The 19,997-nt window shown below is 46.7% G+C and overlaps 1 protein-coding gene across 1 annotated transcript in view; it reads right to left on the bottom strand.

Annotated features, from left to right (window-relative positions):
• The window catches only part of abca12 (ATP-binding cassette, sub-family A (ABC1), member 12), a 112,336-nt gene that overhangs the window by 39,963 nt on the left and 52,376 nt on the right, over window positions 1-19,997 (bottom strand). The window contains 12 exon segments of the mRNA XM_056288934.1: window positions 2,164-2,360; window positions 3,581-3,799; window positions 5,921-6,104; window positions 6,340-6,504; window positions 7,271-7,405; window positions 7,549-7,618; window positions 9,556-9,885; window positions 10,472-10,586; window positions 12,749-13,085; window positions 17,549-17,728; window positions 19,074-19,164; window positions 19,351-19,470. Coding sequence (XP_056144909.1) covers window positions 2,164-2,360; window positions 3,581-3,799; window positions 5,921-6,104; window positions 6,340-6,504; window positions 7,271-7,405; window positions 7,549-7,618; window positions 9,556-9,885; window positions 10,472-10,586; window positions 12,749-13,085; window positions 17,549-17,728; window positions 19,074-19,164; window positions 19,351-19,470 — 2,143 coding nt within the window.

Genomic DNA, 19,997 nt, shown 5'->3' with positions numbered 1-19,997 from the left:
CCTATGCAGGGTCGTGGGGAAGCTAGAGCCTTTCCCAGCATTAATCGGGCAGCATGCCAGGAGACACCCTGGACAGGGTGCCAGTCCATCACAGGGCCCACACACACACACACACACACACACATTCACACCTAGGGGCAATTTAGTGCGGCCGATTCACCTGACCTACATGTGTTTGGACTGTGGGAGGAAACCCGGGACGACCCCCGAGGTTGGACTACCCTGGGGCTCGAACCCAGGACCTCCTTGCTGTGAGGTGACTGCGCTAACCGCTGTGCCGCCAATGGTATTAATTAAAAGAAAAAAACAAAACAATCTCTTCTACGTGCCTTATGCATTGCCTTTGTGCACTGCTTGTTGACACCTTTGTCCTATCGGACTTGAACCTAGTTTTTTGGCACTTACTTGCATTGTCTCCTCCTGCCTAGATCCTTGCTTGTGTTGTATTAACTCTCAGATGTACATCACGTTGGATAAAAGCGTCTGCTAAATGAAACTGTAACATTGTAACATTGTAACATTCTAACATTCTAACATTGTAAACGGTAAAGCTAAATGAATCTGTAACATTGTAACTGGTAAAACTCGACCTCGACTTTTCAAAGAGAAGTCTCAGCAGCTGTCACACAGCTCTGGGTGGCTGCCTCTCAAGTGCCGGACTCTGCTCATCTGGCAGCCAAAGCCAGAGACTGGAGCTGAGTGCTGGGTTTCCCCACACCTCCACATGAATCTGCTTCCTGCGGGATACAGCAGGATCTGCACACTGCGTAGCATTTCTCATTTACTCGACAGAGTAAAGGTTGGGACATGTATAATCAGTAAAAGAACTCACTCGAGATGTTATCGACCTGCTGGCCTCCACCTTTATTGGCAAAGAATAAATTAAAAATCTACTACAAATACAGCTACTGCTACTACTTTCGGCTGCCCCCGTTAGGGGTCCCCACAGCGGATCATCCGTCTCCATCTCTTCCTGTCTTCTGCATCTTCCTCTGTCACACCAGCCACCTGCATGTCTTCCCTCACCACATCCATAAACCTCCTCTTTGGCCTTCCTCTTCTCCTCTTCCCTGGCAGCTCCATATTCAGCATCCTTCTCCCAGTATACCCAGCATCTCTCCTCCACACATGTCCAAGCCATCTCAATCTTGCCTCTCTTGCTTTGTCTCCAAACTGTCCAACTTGAGCGGTCCCTCTAATACTATAATCGTTCCTAATCCTGTCCTTCTTCATCACCCCCAATGACAACCTTAGCATCTTCAACTCTGCCACCTCCAGCTCCGCCTCCTGTCTTTTCATCAGTGTCACTGTCTCCAAACCATACAACATAGCTGGTCTCACCACCATCTTGTAAACCTTCCCTTTAACTCTTGCTGGTACCCTTCTGTCACAAATCGCTCCTGACACTCTCTCCACCCACTCCACCCTAACTGCACTCTCTTCTTCACTCCCCGTTACTTTGGACAGTTGACCCCAAGTATTTGAATTCTTACGTCTTCATCAGCTCCACTCCTTGCATCCTGACCATTCCACTGTCCTCCCTCTCATTCACCCATAGGTATTCCGTCTTGCTCCTACCGACTTTCATTCCTCTTCTCTCCAGTGCATACCTCCACCTCTCCAGGCTCTCCTCAACCTGCACCCTACTCTCGCTACAGCTCACAATGTCATCCACAAACATCATCGTCCATGGAGACTCCTGCCTGATCTCGTCCGTCAACCTGTCCATCACCACTGCAAACAAGAAAGGGCTCAGAGCCGATCCTTGATGTAATCCCACCTCCAAAGAATAAATTAAAAATTGGAATGGAAAAAAACTGTCAAAGTCTATCAGAAGTGGCAGAAGCACCAGGTGTAGTTGTGTTTACAAGGCAGGCCGTGATGATAGAATAGAAATGGGGGATTATGTTTATTGGTATAGAGATGAGATGTGAAAAGTATTTGGCTCTAGTTGCTTGTGTCTTATTTTATAAGAGGTTAGTATTTTTTTTCAAAGGGAAGCGGCGGAACTGAAACTGTGTGTGTGTGTGTGTGTGTGTGTGTGTGTGTGTGTGTGTGTGTGTGTGTGTGTGTGTGTGTGTGTGTGTTTGTGTCCCTAACAGTATGAAACCTTTTTTTATGGTGTTTCGAAGTCTGTTTTATGTGATTTTGCAAAGGACTCACCTCTCTTGTGCTTGATAATAATGTCCCAGATGTTGCGCCTGGAGCAGGGGTCCACTCCCGTGGTGGGCTCATCCAGGACCACCAGGCGGGAGCCCCCGATGAAGGCAATGGAGATTGACAGCTTACGCTTCATCCCCCCCGACAGGGTGCCCACTCGTTTGTGTCTGTGGGCGTACATGCCGGTCTCCTCTAAGATCCTTGGAAGAGAAGTGAACAGGTGTGTGAGAAAACAAAGCGTTCCTTTTAAATATCACCTTGAACTGAGGCTTTGATCGCACATTAGAATTCATTTCCCCGGGACACTTTTGTGGCTTCTCTCAGTTTAGGAGGATATCGTTAAATGCTTTTCAGCCCCAGCAGTGAGATGAGACGAGGCTCTTTCTTTTGGACCCAGGCAGGGATGCTACAGATAGCCTCGTGGTCCACTTTGGCTTCAAAATCAAAGTTTGATGATGCCATGAAGGGAGAAAATGACTTTATCTGGGCTGCTAGCTACGAGGATCATGTTTCAACATAAGCTGCATGGTGTTTATGTTGTGAAATGAATTAAACGGTCTCAGATGATTGTTCTTTTTAAAGTACGGTTGCACACCCTGCACCCAAGAGTGTAATGTTTGCATTGATCCATTATTGATCCATCCATTATCCAAACCGCTTCGTGGGATGCTGGAGCCTATCCCAGCAGTCATTGGGCGGCAGGCGGGGAGACACCCTGGACAGGGCCCCCCCACACACACACATTCACATCTAGAGACAATTTAGTACGACCGATTCACCTGACCTGCATGTCTTTGGACTGTGGGAGGAAACCAGAGGCCCTGGAGGAAACCCACACAGAAACGGGGAGAACATGCAAACTCCACACAGAGGACAACCCCCAAGGTTGGACTACCCCGGGGCTCCAACCCAGGACCTTCTTGCTGTGAGGCGACCGCACTAACCACGGCGCCACCGTGCTGCCAAGTATTTGCATTGACATCCTTTAAAATTATTTGGGTGGTCTGCTATGGGCTTGTTTTCAGGATAACTTGTAGAACAATAACACGTATTGTTGTCCACTACCAAGAATTAGAATTTTAGTACAAAGTTTTTGATATTCAGTCATAACATAATCATCACATCATATTCCCTTGTTCAACATATGAGCACTTAGGCACCATTTACTTACAAATGTGGCAACCCATATTGACTTTAGAAAAAGAAAGAACATATGATGGACCGTGCTAGGATCACCGTCACATCTTCCGAGAAACCAGATTGTACCTAATATTGTGACGACAGATAACAATGCTCTGCTTTCTGCATCATGAATAATGTTAAGGGTATAACACTGTAACCTTATGTCTTATGAGTGTGATTTATAAACACAGCAGACAATGAACACAATTGCGCCAGCAATGGATGATTGGACACTCACTTGGTGACTTGCTCATGCAGTTCCCTCTGTGACCAGTGGGGGGCCTTGATCTGGCCATACAGCAACAGATGTTCCTTAACGGTCATGTGGTCAAAGTGGACATCGTATTGCATGCACACCCCCAGCTCTTTGCGGATGTTATCAATATTGGCCTGCATGTCTCTCCCGTACACCTCGATACTGCCCGAGCATGGGGCAAAAAGGCCGGTCAAGAGGGACCTGAGCACATGACATGGACACATGGTACATAAGTCACAATACATTAAAGTCACTAAATTTAAGATTACAGCTGCTTGTGGTAATTCTAGGGTGCAAGGAGATTATTCTATCGAGGATGAACAACAATCAGACTAGAAAAGGTGCATTTCCTGAGGACAATGTGTGGGCAGCATAAACGCAATGCTGAAATGCCCGAAAAGTTCCATTATTTAAGCACAAGTAAAGAACACCAGACACCTTTAAAATTATTAATTATTAACTAATCCATAATTACTGAAATTATGGATTAGTAAATGAGTGGCTGGGGCGGTAGTTTGGGTTGAATGAATCTCCAACAAAAGTATAAGAAGTTGAGCAAAGCAACCAAGAAGTACCTGTAGAAGTAGTCTGAGGTGAATTAAGTATAAGAGGTTAAAATAGTAGCTGGGGGTTGCTAGAGTGTACTAAGTGGAAGGCGAAACAGTGAGATATCCAATTTCCCCTCAGGGATGAATAAAGTATTTCTCATTCTGATCTAGAAGGTAAGATAGAGTAAATGTGATTAAGATATAGAAGAGTGCTCTCAGTAGGGTGCAGATCCCTGCCAGGTATATCTTCCCTTGTTATGGTGCTCGGACTTGGTGACAAGCCAGCTGAGGATTTAACACTCGGTTGTGGTATAAAATGGGTTGTTTCAAAGTTCTGAATTGCCGCAACTATGAGAGGTCCTTGATCATACAGTCTTAACTGTGCACAGACGCTGTTAAACTGAGAGGCCCGGTAGTATGAGATTAACAGTGGACAGATACACACACGGACAGGAAATCCAGTGTTTTTCCTGCCATTATAAGACTTTCATGGCGCCCAAGTCGATTGAATGGGAATTATAGGAATTTGTTTTTTTAATATGCAGCGCTCAAGCTAAAAAAAAAATCTACCTAACAAAAAGTATTCTGTCAGAGCATCCGGATAGTGTAGCAGTCTATTCCATTGCCCACCAACATGGGGATCGCCGGTTCGAATCCCCATGTTACCTCCAGCTTGGTCGGGCGCCCCTTCAGACACAATTGGCCGTGTCTGTGTGTGGACAGCTGGATGTGGGTATGTGTCCTGGGCGCTGCACTAGCGCCTCCTCTGGTCGGTTGGGGTGCCTGTTCAGGGGGCAATAGCGTGATCCTCCCACGCGCTACATCCCCCTGGTGAAACTCCTCACTGTCAGGTGAAAAGAAGCGGCTGGTGACTCCACATGTATCGAAGGGGGCATGCGGTAGTCTGCAGCCCTCCCTGGATCGGCAGAGGGGGTGGAGCAACAAACGGGGCAGCTCGGAAGAGTGGGGTAATTGGCCGGATACAATTGGGGAGAAAAACAGGGGGGAACCCCCCCCAAAAAAATATATGTGTGTGTGTTTGTGTGTGTGTGTATATATATATATATATATATATATATATATATATATATATATATATATAGCCTGTCAGTATGTGGATGAGCAGCCTGCTAGGTGGACCCTCACACAAATGCGACCAACTCTAATTATGAACCTGCACTTCCCAAAAAGAAAAGGTTTGCTGTGTGACCATTTTGGTCTGACCCTAACCCTGTCTTTATTTTCATGATATAATAAAGCTGGGAAAGCCATTTACGCTCTTGCATGCGTGACTCACATCTACAGTTGACTCAGATCGGGCAGCGACAAAATTAAGCAACACTTCCTGTTTTGACTGCAACCTAGAGGAAGTTGTTCCTTCATAACTTTCGCATCTTTTTTTTTTGGATTACTAAAATTCTTTTAATAACTTTTGATCATGTCACTGCCCGATCTGACTCAACCATAGATGCGCATGGTTGACTCAGATCAGGCAACATCAGGGAGCAGCCTTGGTTGAATGAAGAGAGGGAGTGGCAACCGCGAGAGATTCTTCATCACACAGTCATAACTGAACACAAACACTTTTAACATCTTAGAATAAGTAAAATAAGAACAAGTGGGTGGCTTCCAGTTAGTCCATTAACTAGCCACAGTAGCCCCTTTCACAGTATTAAGCAGCACTTATCAGTTTTAAATACACAGTACACCCATTCTCCAGTGGCTTTGGTACTCGATCTTGTGGCATATTTGTAAATGAAGCATTGCCCCATACATGGTGGTTGTCTTTCCAGCTCCGTTGTGACCCAGCAGAGAGGTGACATGACCCTCGCAGAAGGACACGTTGAGGTTCTGAATCGCCACTCTATCGCCGTAGATTTTGGTTAGGCCATGGAGGGTGACGCCCACTGGGAGCCCAGAAATCTCCTCATCAGCCTGGGGGGAGAGGGTGTTCGGACCTGAGAGAGGGCAGGACAGAGAGAGACAGACAGACAGACAGACAGACAGTGGTAATTAGTTCAATGAGAAATAGCAATGCAATGAGCCATGGGAGCAGGGTAACTGAAAGAGTGAGCCCATGACTCTCATGATTGAAACACACAAATGCAGAGGAAAATGGCACAGCTGTGTCTTTCTTTATCCACCATGGACACTTCAGCCTCAGCATTAAAAGAAACCTTTGAGTTTCTGTACCTTTTCCCTTGTCGTCAGGTAGGACAGGCTGGTTATTTCTCATGATGTTAGTGAAGAGGAGTCCTCTGCCCACCTTGCTAGCCCCCCTACTGCAACACGAGCACAGCTCCAACCAGTTGGAAGTTTTAAATGGGAAGTACCATGGGGCTGGGATACCATATTTTCCTAAAAGAGAAATAATTTATCCTTTACAGATTTGTTGGATAACATTTTCAATTCAACAAACAAATCATAAACTATAAAGAAAAAAAAAATCAAAATTTGCATACTGGCTCAATGGAAGGTTGCTAGCAGTAAATGTGCACACATCACTATTTCAAAAACCATTACTGTCTATATTTTGAACTACAATGGCATTTTTGTAGATCAGATGCACCACTTGATGCTTAAGGGCACAGACACACTAAACCGACTAGTGGTGACAAAGGCCGACTGTTATGTCGCCTCAAGTCGCCTGCCATCTGGGCCAAAAAGTAGCACTTCAACACACCGCAAAAACTACAGCCAACGGCCCTGATTCGCTAGCTTAGCACTGATTTGCTGAGCTGAACAGCCAATCAGAGTGAGTTCTCTCACCGATGGGCTCCGCCGATTCAACATGCTGAATCGGCCGAAAAGCTGCTGACAGGGGTCCGACTAGTGCCGGCTAGTGCCCCGCAAAAACCGGGGTCACAGATGCTCACCGATGGTCCGACATTGGCTGATGGCCTACCGTTGGCCTGGTGTGTCAGGGCCCTTATTATGATACTACAAAAACTGACACTTTCGTAACCAGCTCACTGTGTTACCATGAGAACCTCTTTTTTTTTTTTTCGGTCGAGTTCAAATGAAGGCAATGTTGAGTTTTTCTCACTGAGGTTATCTTTAATGGCTCCGAACTCCATTGTAGTTCAATTGTCTTGGAGTAATGTGTATCTTTGCTGCCGCTTACCTGGGAAGACCATGCGAATGTAGGCTCCGATAATGAAGTAGAGGATGGAGTCGATCAGCATCAGCCAGCACAGCCAGCCAAATGAAGCGGTGTCTCCAGCCATGGGCGAGATGTATGAGTTGTTCCAATGGATCCCTAAGGAAAAAGAAAAAAAATGCATTGGCCCATCCAGTCGATGGGATTTGAAAATGTGGTTTGGTGGCTGGTACACTGTGTACAGATGGTTGAAAGACCACAATTGATGCAAGTCAGAAGGTGGTGTCTCTGCGTGTACTTACCTTCTCCTTGGGATTCGTAACGAGAAATGTATTGACTGGCGTAACTGAAACAGGTGGGGGCAAACAAACCCTGCAGGAAACGAGACATCATATTAGAAAGAACACTCGCCAGCATTCATTTTATCATTCCTACTGTGTTTCTGTGATTTCTTTCTTCTTTGCATGGCTATTGTTATTCAGTAAGTGTTGCCTCGTTCTTCTGGCACATTTCTTGTATGGATGGAAGTGATACTCATCAGAGGTCTTTTTTTTAATTTCCATAATCTAGTTTCCTTGCAAATCAAAGCTGCATTTTATGTCAAGATATTGCAAAAAAAGATCTCAAAACAAAACTTAAGACACTTGACAATATGTTCTATCATCTGTGAGGATGCAATAAACATGTGGTAAATAGCAGGGTAAATAAACTTCAGACCACTTGTCATGTAGGGTACTGAAGAAATATGACTATTGCTTCATTTTAAACTTGATATCATCAGAATCAGAATCACTTTGTCGTTTCATTTCATGCACTTGCACTCATGAAATGAAACATTGTTTCCCCCAGTCCACAGCAGTGCAACACAAAGACAACAACACATATCCAAAAACACAACTACAAGAACACATATATCCAAACTAACACATAGGTATATCTAAACAAAACAAAAAATCACTGTCCCGGAGAACAAACACCAGCCAGGATGACTGTCAGAACTGCCGGTCTGCATGGGCTAGCAGTTAGCTTAGCCTGCCCTGCTTCCGCGTCCTGTCAGACCACCCTCGGTGTTTCCTCTTCGGCTGAAGCTCCAGTCAGGGTCGTGGTCCTTGGGCCCACCAGACGCAGTAGACCAAGCTCCCTCAGCCGATCTAACGCCAGCTCTCCCAGCCAGACACCTTTGACACACCTCCCCGCATAAAAATACAGTTTAGTCTAGGTGAGGCCGCCGCCAGACCGCCCCCAGTGTTGCCAGAACTGCCGGTCTGCATGGGCTGGCAGTTAGGTTAGCCTGCCCCGCTTCCGCGTCCTGTCAGAACGCCCTCGGCGTTTCCCCTTCGGGCGCAGCTCTGGTCAGGGCCGTGGTCCTTGGGCCCACAGGACGCAGCAGCCCAAGCTCCCTCAGCCGATCCAATGTCAGCTCTCCCAGCCAGACACCTTCAACACACCTCCCCACATTCTACACGACAACACTAAAAACACAGTCAAGGCTAGGCGAGGCCGCCGCCAAATCGCCCTTGGTGTTATCGGAACTGGTGGTCTGTATGGGCTAGCAGTTAGCTTAGCCTGCCCCACTTCTGCGTCCTGTCAGACCGCCCTCATTGTACCTCTTTGGGCACAGTTCCAGGCATGGCCATGGTCCCTAGGCCCACAGGATGCAGCAGACCAAGCTCTCCCAGCCATCAAACGGAGACAAACTTAGATGCAGACGTGGACAAAGACACAGTACGGACGGTACTGGGTGAGGCCACCAGAAACGTGAATTCGCACCACAATCTTCCCACACTGTTACTGGGTGAGGCCGCTGCAAACGTGAATTTGTGCCACCATCTTCCCTCACCAGAAGTGGAACACAACATCCATAGCAAATTGCATTTTGCCAGCAAAAACATAATTTACATACACACACAAATACATTATGCTCACTTGGGTCTTACAATATGCTTATCTAATGATGTGACTCAGTCTATCATAAACCGGACCATCAGTGGGGAATTTTTACAAGGCTTTTTCCATGAGTTTGAATCAGGGCTACGTTTGCCCTTTATTCATTAACAAAATTCTTGATAATTTGTGCAAAAATGTGACACTAATTTATATAAATATTACCCGCATTAAGTTGGTGCAATAAAACCGTAGTTGTGGCCATACCAGTTTGAACCCTTGGCTAATAATGACTCCTAGAATATTAATGTGCATAGGGATATCTTTACATGCCTACGACACATATCCAGCCCCCCCCCCCCCCCGCACATATGCCTTTTTAATCACAGGTCTGATCTGAGATCAAACAGAGACGATTTCCTCACCAGGGCACTTTTCTGCGGGAGGCTGAGCTTGGACTCCAGAGCCATCACCACAATGTAGGGGAAGAAACTGAGCACATAGATGAGGCTGCCGCTGAGCCCGGCGATGTAGGTTTTGTCAAAGAAGGCGCTGACCAGGTAGCTTATGGCCAGGATGCTCAGGCTGTAGTCACAGAAGTAGAGGAAGAGGAGGAAGCCGTCGCTGTTGGGCAGTATGTTGCCGTACTTCAGCACCAGGGTGAGGGTGATGATGGTGAACACCAGGTAGCTGGAACACTCCAGGAACCAGGCAAAGAAGTGGCTGAGTGGGTTTACCCCCATCATCTTCATGTACTGTGGGAAAAGAGGGGATATGCATGGCTGAGAAATCCTCAGACAGTCAGCACATGGCAAATGCAGTTGGTGTTGCTTAAATACCGCTGCTGTGTGTGCAATAAATAATAATGTTTGTACAGTGCAGAGGTAAAATTCGAGTAGGTTGATGTTTGAGGGAGGGACAGTCCTCATGTTGTCCACGGCTGGTTGCATTCAAATCTCAGTGAGGAAGGTTTGCTATTTCCCCAGGATTTTTGAAGCTAAAACTACATCACAGGATATTTTTGTGAATGTGAATTCCTTCTTCATATAAAAACAACCATGCTTTCTTGATAATAAGCAAATTTCTTCCATTCCAGTATCCATTATCTGAACCACTTATCCTGCTCTTAGGGTCGCAGGGATGCTGAAGCCTATCCCAGCAGTCATTGTGTCTATAGCATTGTGTCTATAGCAATTATGTCTATATCAACGCCCGACCAAGCCGGAGGTAACACAGGGATTTGATTCAGCGATTCCCTTGTTGGTAGGCAACGGAATAGACCGCCACACCACCCGGACAAAATTAATTTTTATTTTTTTGGGTTGTGATTTTAAGTCTTACCTCATGCAGTCTCAGCTCTCTCTCGTGGACCAGTTTCTTAACAAAGTCAGCCACAAACAGCACCCAGGCTATCATCAGCATGAGTGGGAAGACAAAGGAAACAGCCTCCAGGTACCTGGGATTCCAGAGATAACGGCTGTCAATCACCCATCCCCACAACACAACTCCCAATCGGTGTCAACCAAACACTCTGAAACGTCTGTCATTCATTCACTGGTTAGAGAGCGAGAGAGAGAGAGAGAGAGAGAGAGAGAGAGAGAGAGAGAGAGAGAGAGAGAGAGAGAGAGAGAGAGAGAGAGAGAGAGAGAGAGAGAGAGAGAGAGAGAGAGAGAGAGAGAGAGAGAGAGCGAGAGACAGAGATAATAAAAGAGAACGCTAAAGAGAGAGAAAAAAAGAAAATAGAGGATAGGATTTGGCATTGTAGCTAGCTATGCCTTGATCCCCATGTAATTGACAGCAAACCCTTTTTCTTTGCTTTTTTTTTGGTTTTTGCCTTAATCATATCCGGACCTCGCTATGAGAAGGTGATGCTGGCTGTTTATTATAACACGGGATCATATTTCACAGCGATCATGTCAGGAATTGTGCTGTTGAGTAATAAATCAGGATGACAGAGCGACGAGGATTATCGTATCTCGCCGCTAGATGGGAGGCAGGCAGAGGCAGTGGCCCGCTGCTTCTGCTGAGATGAGATATCGCCGCTCTGCTGAGAGCCGGGGCATGCACAGATACATGCATCACGCTCAAACATGATTTGTTCATAACAACGTAATATAACAACTGGCTGTGCAAAGTTTATTTCAGTGATTGGCTGCCTTTACATGACGGAGATGAGGTTTTTTTTTTTAATCAAGGCTGTGGTTGTGTGAGTGTATTTGTGTATGTGTGAGTGGGCTCTTGTACTTCTATCTTTGTGAGGACCAGTTTGAGTTTTCAATCATCTTGGTTTGATGGCTGGGAGAGCTGGCGCTGGATCAGCTGGGAGAGCTTGGTCTGCTGCGTCCTGTGGGCCCGGGGACCACGGCCCTTCCCGGAGCTGCACCCAAGGCGGTCTGACAGGCCGCGGAAGAGAGGCAGGCTAAGCTAACTGGTAGCCCATGCAGACCGGCAGTTCCAATAACACCAAGGGCGGTCTGGTGGAGGCCTCGCCTAGCATTGACTGTGCGTTTGGTGTCGTCATATGGACTGTGGGGAGGTGTGTCGAAGGTGTCTGGCTGAGAGAGCTGGCGTTGGATCGGCTGGGAGAGCTTGGTCTGCTGCGTCCTGTGGGCCCAGGGACCACGGCCCTGCCTGGAGCTGCGCCCGAGCAGGAAATACCGAGGGCGGTCTGACAGGAAGCGGGGCAGGCTAAGCTAACTGCTAGCCCATGCAGACCAGCAGTTCCAACAGTCATCCTGGCATTTGCTCTCTTGGACAGTGAAATATATATATATATTTGTATTTTGGATATATGTGCTTTGTATTTTTTGTATTTTTTTTTGTTTGTAGTTTGGATAAGTGTTTTTGTCTTTGTGTTGCACTGCTGTGGTCTGGGGGAAACAATATTTCGTTTCATTTCACATGCACAGGTGCATGGAATGAAATGACAAATAAATATTCCTGATTCCTGATCAAAGTCAGGACATTTTGGCCGGTCTTCACTTCTTTAACAGTCTATTTTAGAATTAGGACTTGGGTTTAGGGTTAAAGTTAGGATTAGGTTAAGGTTAGGGTAAGGGTTAGGTGTGTAGTTCTGATGGCTAAGGTTAGGGTAGGAGTAAGGGTAAGGGTTAAGGTTAGGTGTGTAGTTCTGATGGTTACGGTTAGGGTAGGGGTAAGGGTAAGGGTTAAGGTTAGGTGTGTAGTTCTGATGGCTAAGGTTAGGGTAGGAGTAAGGGTAAGGGTTAAGGTTAGGTGTGTAGTTCTGATGGTTACGGTTAGGGTTAAGGGGTAGGGAATGAATATAGTCAATGAGGGGTCCTCATAAAGATAGAAGTAGAGAATTATTGTGTGTATTTGTGCCTGTGTGAGAGGTATTTCTATGCACACGTGTGTGTGCATAGAAAGATGTGTCTTGATAAAGACTGAATATATTCATATGCATGGTACCAAGCCAATTTTCGGCTGTGTTCCCATGAATGACAACCTAATACCATTCCCAAGTGACAGGTGAATAATAAGTGTGCAATTGATTTCACATCAGTGCCTGTACAGTACATTCCCTCAGAGGGCATTGGTGTATATAATATTTGCATCTGTGTGTGTGTGTGTGTGTGTGTGTGTGTCCCAGACACTCACTCATCTCGGAAGTGGCAGGGGTAGGGGAAGGGCTGTAGCTGGACAGCGGGCTCCGCGACCTTCTGTCCTGTCTGGATCTCAATGACGGCTCTGTCGAGGCTCTCCTGAAGGTAAACGAAACCTCGGTTGTAGCGCAACGTCTGCCGCGCGGAGATGTGCGTGTCCTTGACAAAGTACGGATCACGGACGCGGTCGGTGCGCATGACATTTTCCATGTGCATCCGGATGGTGTAGCTGACTTTGGGAGGCAGAGGAGAAGAGCTGGTGGAGGAGGAGGAGGTCCTTTTGTCACGTTTCTTGGCTGAGCCTTCATCGTCGGGGAAGTTGAAGATGACACCTACAGGACACAGTTCACAAAGTTTGCCATCAAACGGGTAAAAACATGGACTCCGAGCAGCTTGGCGTCCGCGTCGCAGTGCTCAACAGAGACAGGAAACTGAATAAACTCACAAATGGCAGTTGTTAAGCTTGTATGTGAGTGGACGAGATGAGGATTTAGTAAACTTTGGATGAAGGTCACCAAAACAGCAAGCGATACAGTGGTTATTTTTATACATTTATTTCTGATTTTTCCCTTTTTTCTCCCAATTTAGTGGCCAATCCATCCCTATTTTTAATTCAAACACCCACCCTTGTACTGCATGCGTTCGCCAACTGCATCTCTCCGGCCGGCAGTCTCAAAGGAGACCACCTCCCCACTTTCGTGACAAGGCGACTCCAGGCCGAACCACTGCTTTTTCCGACACACACAGAGATGCAAGCCGACTCCACCCCCCCTCCCGAAGAAAGTATTGCCAATGACTGCTGCTTCATCGAGTCCGGCCATAGTTGGATCTGACAAGACCGGGGCGCGAACCCCTGGTCCCCGGTGGGCAACTGCATCGACACAAAGCCGATGCTTAGACCGCTACACCACCGTGGACTATATAGTGGTTATTTTAAGTGACACTACATAATGGCTGCTCTTCATACAAGTTGGTGAGTCTATTATTTACATTTTTTTTTGGGGGGGGGGATGTTTTTTTCTGCCATTTTCTCCCCAGCTTTTCCTCCGTCAGTGAGGAGTTTCACCATGGGGGACGTAGTGCGTGGGAGGATCACGCTATTCCCCCCAGTTACCCCTCCCCCCTGAACAGGAGCCCCAACCAACCAGAGGCGGTGCTAGTGCAGCGACCAGGGCACATACCCACATCCAGCTTACCACCCGTACACGTGGCCAATTGTGTCTGCGGGGATGCCCGACCAAGCTGGGAGTAACACGGGGATTCAAACCGGTGATCCCCGTGTTGGTAGGCAACGGAATAGACTGCCACACTACCCCAATGCCTGTGTCTGTTATTTTTATCTTATTTCTTTTATATATATTTTTGGTAACACTTTCTATGAAGCTTGCATCTATAACATCCTATAAGCATCTATAACGCCCTATAAGTATTTATTGCATCTATAACGCCCATACCTTCCTAAAATGTGTATTACAATGACTAACGGCTATGGCTGAAGACTGTCAAATAGGACTGAATTCGCATTATGCATGTCTACAAAACTTCAGCAAATCAAGTTGGCTATGATGCATTATGACATCTGACAGGCTAAACAGGCTAATGATGACATATTTATAATGCATAAATCCGTTTTAAACTGACATAACGTATCATAAAGGTGGTTATAAGGTGTTGTGGGGGTGTATACATGGTTATAATGAATCTTACAATGACTTACAGCAACACTTATAGGGTGTTATAGATGCTTATAGGGTGTTATAGATGCTTATAGGGTGTTATAGATGCAAGCTTCATAGAAAGTGTTACCTTTTTTTTTAGGGTTAGGGTTAGGGTGTTACCATTTTTTATATATATATTTCTGTTGTAAGAGATTTAGGTTGAAGGACAAAAGTTAATTCAAATGTCTATTTGGGGGCTCCCTCTGACTTGTTGGTCGCTTTATTTTTCTTCTGTCAGAGAATGTACAGATAGTTAATGTGAACCTGTGGCTCGAGTTTGGTTACTAGGTTCATACGGTGGTCTTCTGTGCACCTTGGAGTTCGGGGATCATCTAGACCAGTGTTTCCAAACCCAGTCCTCAAGGACCCCCTATCCTGCAGATTTTCTTTGCAACCCTGAATAGGTACTTGTTTGTAGTTATTCAACCAATCAGCAATGAATTATCTCAGTTTTGCACACCTTGCATAGTTAAGTGCTATGAGATGATTGGCTGAGTAAGTACAAGCGGGGCCACCTATGCAGGGTTACAATGAAAATCTGCTGGGTAGGGGGTCCTTGAGGACTGGGTTGGGGAACACTGATCTAGAGAAATGGGAAGATTCATCCTTTTTTATTGTTATTATGTATATATGGTGTTATATTTCGGGTTAATGGGACTGGCAGGGTTGCTCTTTACGTATATACAAGCACATCATTAATGCAATACAAACTGTATGCAAACCTGCGGTGTGTTTTACTGGAATATGGACAGAAGTAAAACTGTGACGAACACTGTGGGGGTGCGGGGGTACGGTTCGAGGGTCTGGAGCTGCAACATTAAAGGGGCTAATGGGCCAGGGAAAAGAGAAAACACGTGCTCATCCGACACCCCTCAGATCTCCGATTGCCTTTTTATGGAAAACACACCTCATGATGAAAGATGAAATTCAGATTAAGGGAACGGCTAGGTTGGGCACTTCACTCCAATTTCAATTCCAAAGCGTGAGGTTTAGTTGTCTCGCTTCATAAAATGGGCATTTCTAAGCCGCTGACAAAATTCCACATCCCCCAGGTTGTTTTATCATGGTATCCGGTTCCTGCGCCACACACCGGCCATGCACCTCATTGGGAGGATGAGAGCTTTCTAAAGAATATCGCCTCTTTCCTCCCAATTTAAATTTGCATTACCTCATTGCTGAAGGGGCTCTAACCTGCACTGCAACGTCAACCTTAAACTCAAACCTCCTTACCAAATGGCCAGCGTTTTACCATCGTTTTATCATACACCAGGTTGGATGTATGGATCTGTGGCCTTTTCTTTATGCCCAAGCTAAGGAGCACTCCTTTTTTCCCCAGTTCGTGTACCAGGATTGATAATTACTTCATAGAGAGAGCTCCTCACAATGTTAAACACATTCAGCTGAGTCAGCTCGTGCCCCAGTTCTGTTAGACCTCTCCTTGTCCCTGCACGGTCACATGTGCCCCCTATATAACGCTTTAACAAGGCTCTTCTCCCTGATCCAGCCTTTTAGACAAGGCAATGGACAACCTCTTAGACACAAATAGAATGGGCTCATATCACCATCACTGCAGGAGACACAGAAGTTATTACTAGGGACAAAATAATCTTATGCAGTGCAATGAAAAAACAGCAGTTCATTAAGGCGGTCGATTCACTAGATCATCAAAATTCAAGTTCTTAGATGTTTCCAGGTCCACCACTTTATCGAATCACCTGACTGAAACTTAACTAACAACCCCAAGATGCACATTTTTAAACTCTTGCACAATCAGAAGTTCTTACGTCATGTATCCTGAGTATCACCGTATCAATTAAAGACACATCCCCTGAAAGAATTACGATGGAGTGGAGGTGTGAGTTGGGTGGGGAAATATCAGATAAGGTCTGATGTCAGGCCCTGAAAAGGGTGGATGGGAGTACTCCCCGTACATGTCTTAAGTATTGTTAATGTTCGACATCAAACTGACCTTTCTGGGTCCATGATGATGAGCTATGATCAGAATTGTACTCTGGTGCTGATGGATCTGTATTAAGATGCCATGATGGGGCAGCAAACTTAACCCAGATGTTTTGGTCATGCCCCCCAACTAGGTCACCACTGGTCCACAATTCTTAAGAGGCTGTTTAAGGCATTAAGCATTGATATCTAACCTGATGCTGGGGCGGCTGTCTTTAGGGTTCTGGCTAGCAACTGGCTAATAATAATAAGCATAGATATCAAGCAAATCAAACAAATCACCACAAGTTTCACTATGGCACAATAACGTGACGCTCTTCTTCAATTTGGAGAAGACAGAGTACATACTATGAGGATCTTTCAATAAATTCTGTCACATCTGAAGCATTGAGAAAATGAAAACCTTTCTTCGTTATTTCCTTAGCTAGCTTTTTCTTTCTATATTTACATACTTGTCTAATATTTATGAAATTATTAGTTTGTGTAATTTATTTCACGGGTGCACGTAGAGGGAGATGGGGGTGGGTGGATCGAGATGGTTGATTGTTTGAGAAAACAAGTGGGGAAACCATATGTGATTTTTTTTGGGGGGGGGGTTTCCCCCCTCTTTTTCTCCCCAATTATATCCAGCCAATTACCCCACTCTTCTGAGCCATCCCGGTCTCTGCTCCACCCCCTCTGCCAAACCGGGGAGGGCCTCCTCTGATACATGTGGAGTCACCAGCCGCTTCTTTTCACCTGACAGTGAGGAGTTTCACCTGGGGGACATAGTGCGTAGGAGGATCACGCTAGTCCCCCCAGATCCCCCTCCCCCCCGAACAGGCGCCCCGACCAACCAGAGGAGGCACTAGTGCAGCGACCAGGACACATACCCACATCCGGCTTCCCAGCCGCAGACACGGCCAATCGTATCTGTAGGGACGCCCGACCAAGTCGGAGGTCACACGGGGATTTGAACCGGCGATCCCTGTGTTGGTAGGCAACAAAATAGACCGGTACGCTACCTGGACTCCCGCCGTGAATTTTTTTGAGTATCAGTACCTTTAAAAATATTACATAAAAGGAGCACACAGCTTATTCCACAGTGTCTTGGCTCCTCACAGGGGGTGTCTACTAACTTGCATAGAGGTCACGGTGTTTGACCAGCTCCTGAGCGACGGCGTTCATTTCCTCAGCGGAGTTGTAGCCTCTGTAGCGGTCAAACGCCACACAGGTGGAGATGTTCAGCATCAGTGTAGACAGGGCAGTGATTTGCCTGAGGATGTGTTTGTTCTTCTGCAGCATCACAGTCATGTTGGCTGAGAAAAGAACAGAAGAAGTCACGACAACGCAACACAAACAGGACTGGTAAGGTCTACACAGACTCGTTCTTTAGACTCAGAAAGGAACATACTAATGTTAGCCGGCTACAAAAATGAATTGCCACATGAAATATTCTTGTTTCTGTTTTGGCAAAAAGAGTAAAGAGGTGCTTTTACTCTGCGAAATCCCCAGCCTCGATGAAATAAAGGTTAAAAAAGGAACTCAAATATCAAATAAGACTTTATTGTTAATATGTGCCTTACCATGTGGGTGTGCTGCACTCAAACTGTGACATATACACTGTCAGCCAAAACATTAAAACCACCTGAGGCCACTGCTTCAGGGAGCACCGTTGCCATGAAGGGGTGTAGCTGGTCTGCAATGATGTTTAGGTAGGGGTTTAGGTCGGTGCCACGTGTCAAAGTAACATCCACACGAATGCCAGGACCCAGGTTTTCCCAGCAGGACATTACCCAGAGCATCACACTGCCTCCGCCAGCTTGCCTTCTTCCCATAGTGCATCCTGGTGCCATCTCTTCCCCAGGTGAATGACGCACATGCACCCGGCCGTCCACATGACTCACCGGACCAGGCCACCTTCTTCCACTGCTCCACGGTCCACTTCTGATGCTCATTGTAGGTGCCTTTGGCGGTGGACACGGGTCATCATGGTCCTGTGGCTAATCGGCCCCCTACACAGCAAGCTGTGATGCACTGAGTATCCTGACACATGTCTATCATAGCCAGCATGAACTTTTTCCAGCAAGTTGAGCCGCAGTAGCTCTTCTGTGGGATCAGACCAGATGGGCTAGCCTTCGCTCCCCACGTGCATTAATGAGCCTTGGGCACCCACGATCCTGTCACCGGTTCACCGGTTGTCCCTCCTTGGACCACTTTTGGTAGGTACTGACCATTGCACACCGGGAACACCCCCACATGACCTGCTGTTTTGGAGATGCTCTGACCCGGTCGTCTAGCCATCATGATTCGGCCCTTGCCGAAGTCGCCCAGATCTCCATGCTTGCCCATTTCTCCTGCTTCCAACACGACAACTTCAAGAACCGACTGTTCACTTGGTGTCTAATATATCCTACCCCGCCTTGACAGGTGCCATTGTAACGAAATGATCAATGTTATTCACTTATCTGTCAGGGGTTTTAATGTTTTGGCTGATCTGTGTACCATCTGATGAGCGAGACGCATTGAGACAGCTTCAACCTTAGAGGTAGACTAAGTTTTTAGTATTGAGGGTATTTTGTGGTCAATAATGAGTGAGGCAGGTAGCGGTGAGTCTTAATTTGTGTACCTTCTGAAAAGAAAGAACTTCAAATGCACACTCACAGAAGTGGCTGAGCGTCTCCTTCATGCTACCGACATTGATGTCCGTCTGCATTTCAATGAAGTTCTTCACAAAGGAATTGCTGAGGGAGTTCTGGGGGGGAGATGGGGGGGGGTGAGGGGGTGGCATAGCACAACAAGGTGATTCAGCTGCAGAATTTTTTTTTTTTTTTTCGTGAAAGCCAGTGCAGAATCTATCTTTGTATGCTTTACAGAGAACAGCGAAACCCGGGTGGAGCAGACACAGCTACAGCAGTCACTCCCGACTGAGTCTTCATACCTGCAGCATTGGCAGCGTGTCGCTGAGGATTTTGGCAGACTGCATGATGTAGCTGGAGGACTGGATCCAGTCCTCGGAGTACATCTTTAAGTTTGCAAACTCCTGCAGAGTACTGTTGGCCTGGGAAAGGAAAAGACAAGTGCAATGACAAAGGGTTTGATGCCCTAGTGTGTATGTGTATGTGTAAAAGCTTGATTTTGGATATGTGCTTTTGTCGGTGTGCATCTATATCCGACTTTGCTTGTCAGTAAGCAAGAATGATGCCCCCCCCCCTTTTTTTTTCCTCTCCCTAATTGTATCCAGCCAATTACCCCACTCTTCCTAGCTGCTCCCGCTCGCTGCTCCGCCCCCTCTGCCGATCCAGGGAGGGCTCCAGCCTACCACATGCCTCCTCTGATACATGTGGAGTTGCCAGCCGCTTCTTTTCACCTGACAGTGGGGAGTTTCACCAGGGGGACGTAGCGCGTGGGAGGATCACGCTATTCCCCCCCCAGTTCCCCCCCAAACAGGCACCCCGACCGACCAGAGGAGGCGCTAGTACAGCGACCAGCCCATATACCCACATCCGGCTTCCCACCCGCAGACAGGGCCAGTTGTGTTTGTAGGTACGCCGGACCAAGCCGGAGGTAACATGGGGATTCCAACCA

Source organism: Lampris incognitus, chromosome 11, assembly GCF_029633865.1.
Source record: "Lampris incognitus isolate fLamInc1 chromosome 11, fLamInc1.hap2, whole genome shotgun sequence".
Lineage (NCBI taxonomy): Eukaryota > Metazoa > Chordata > Actinopteri > Lampriformes > Lampridae > Lampris > Lampris incognitus.
This window is presented reverse-complemented; position numbering and strand designations above follow the sequence as displayed.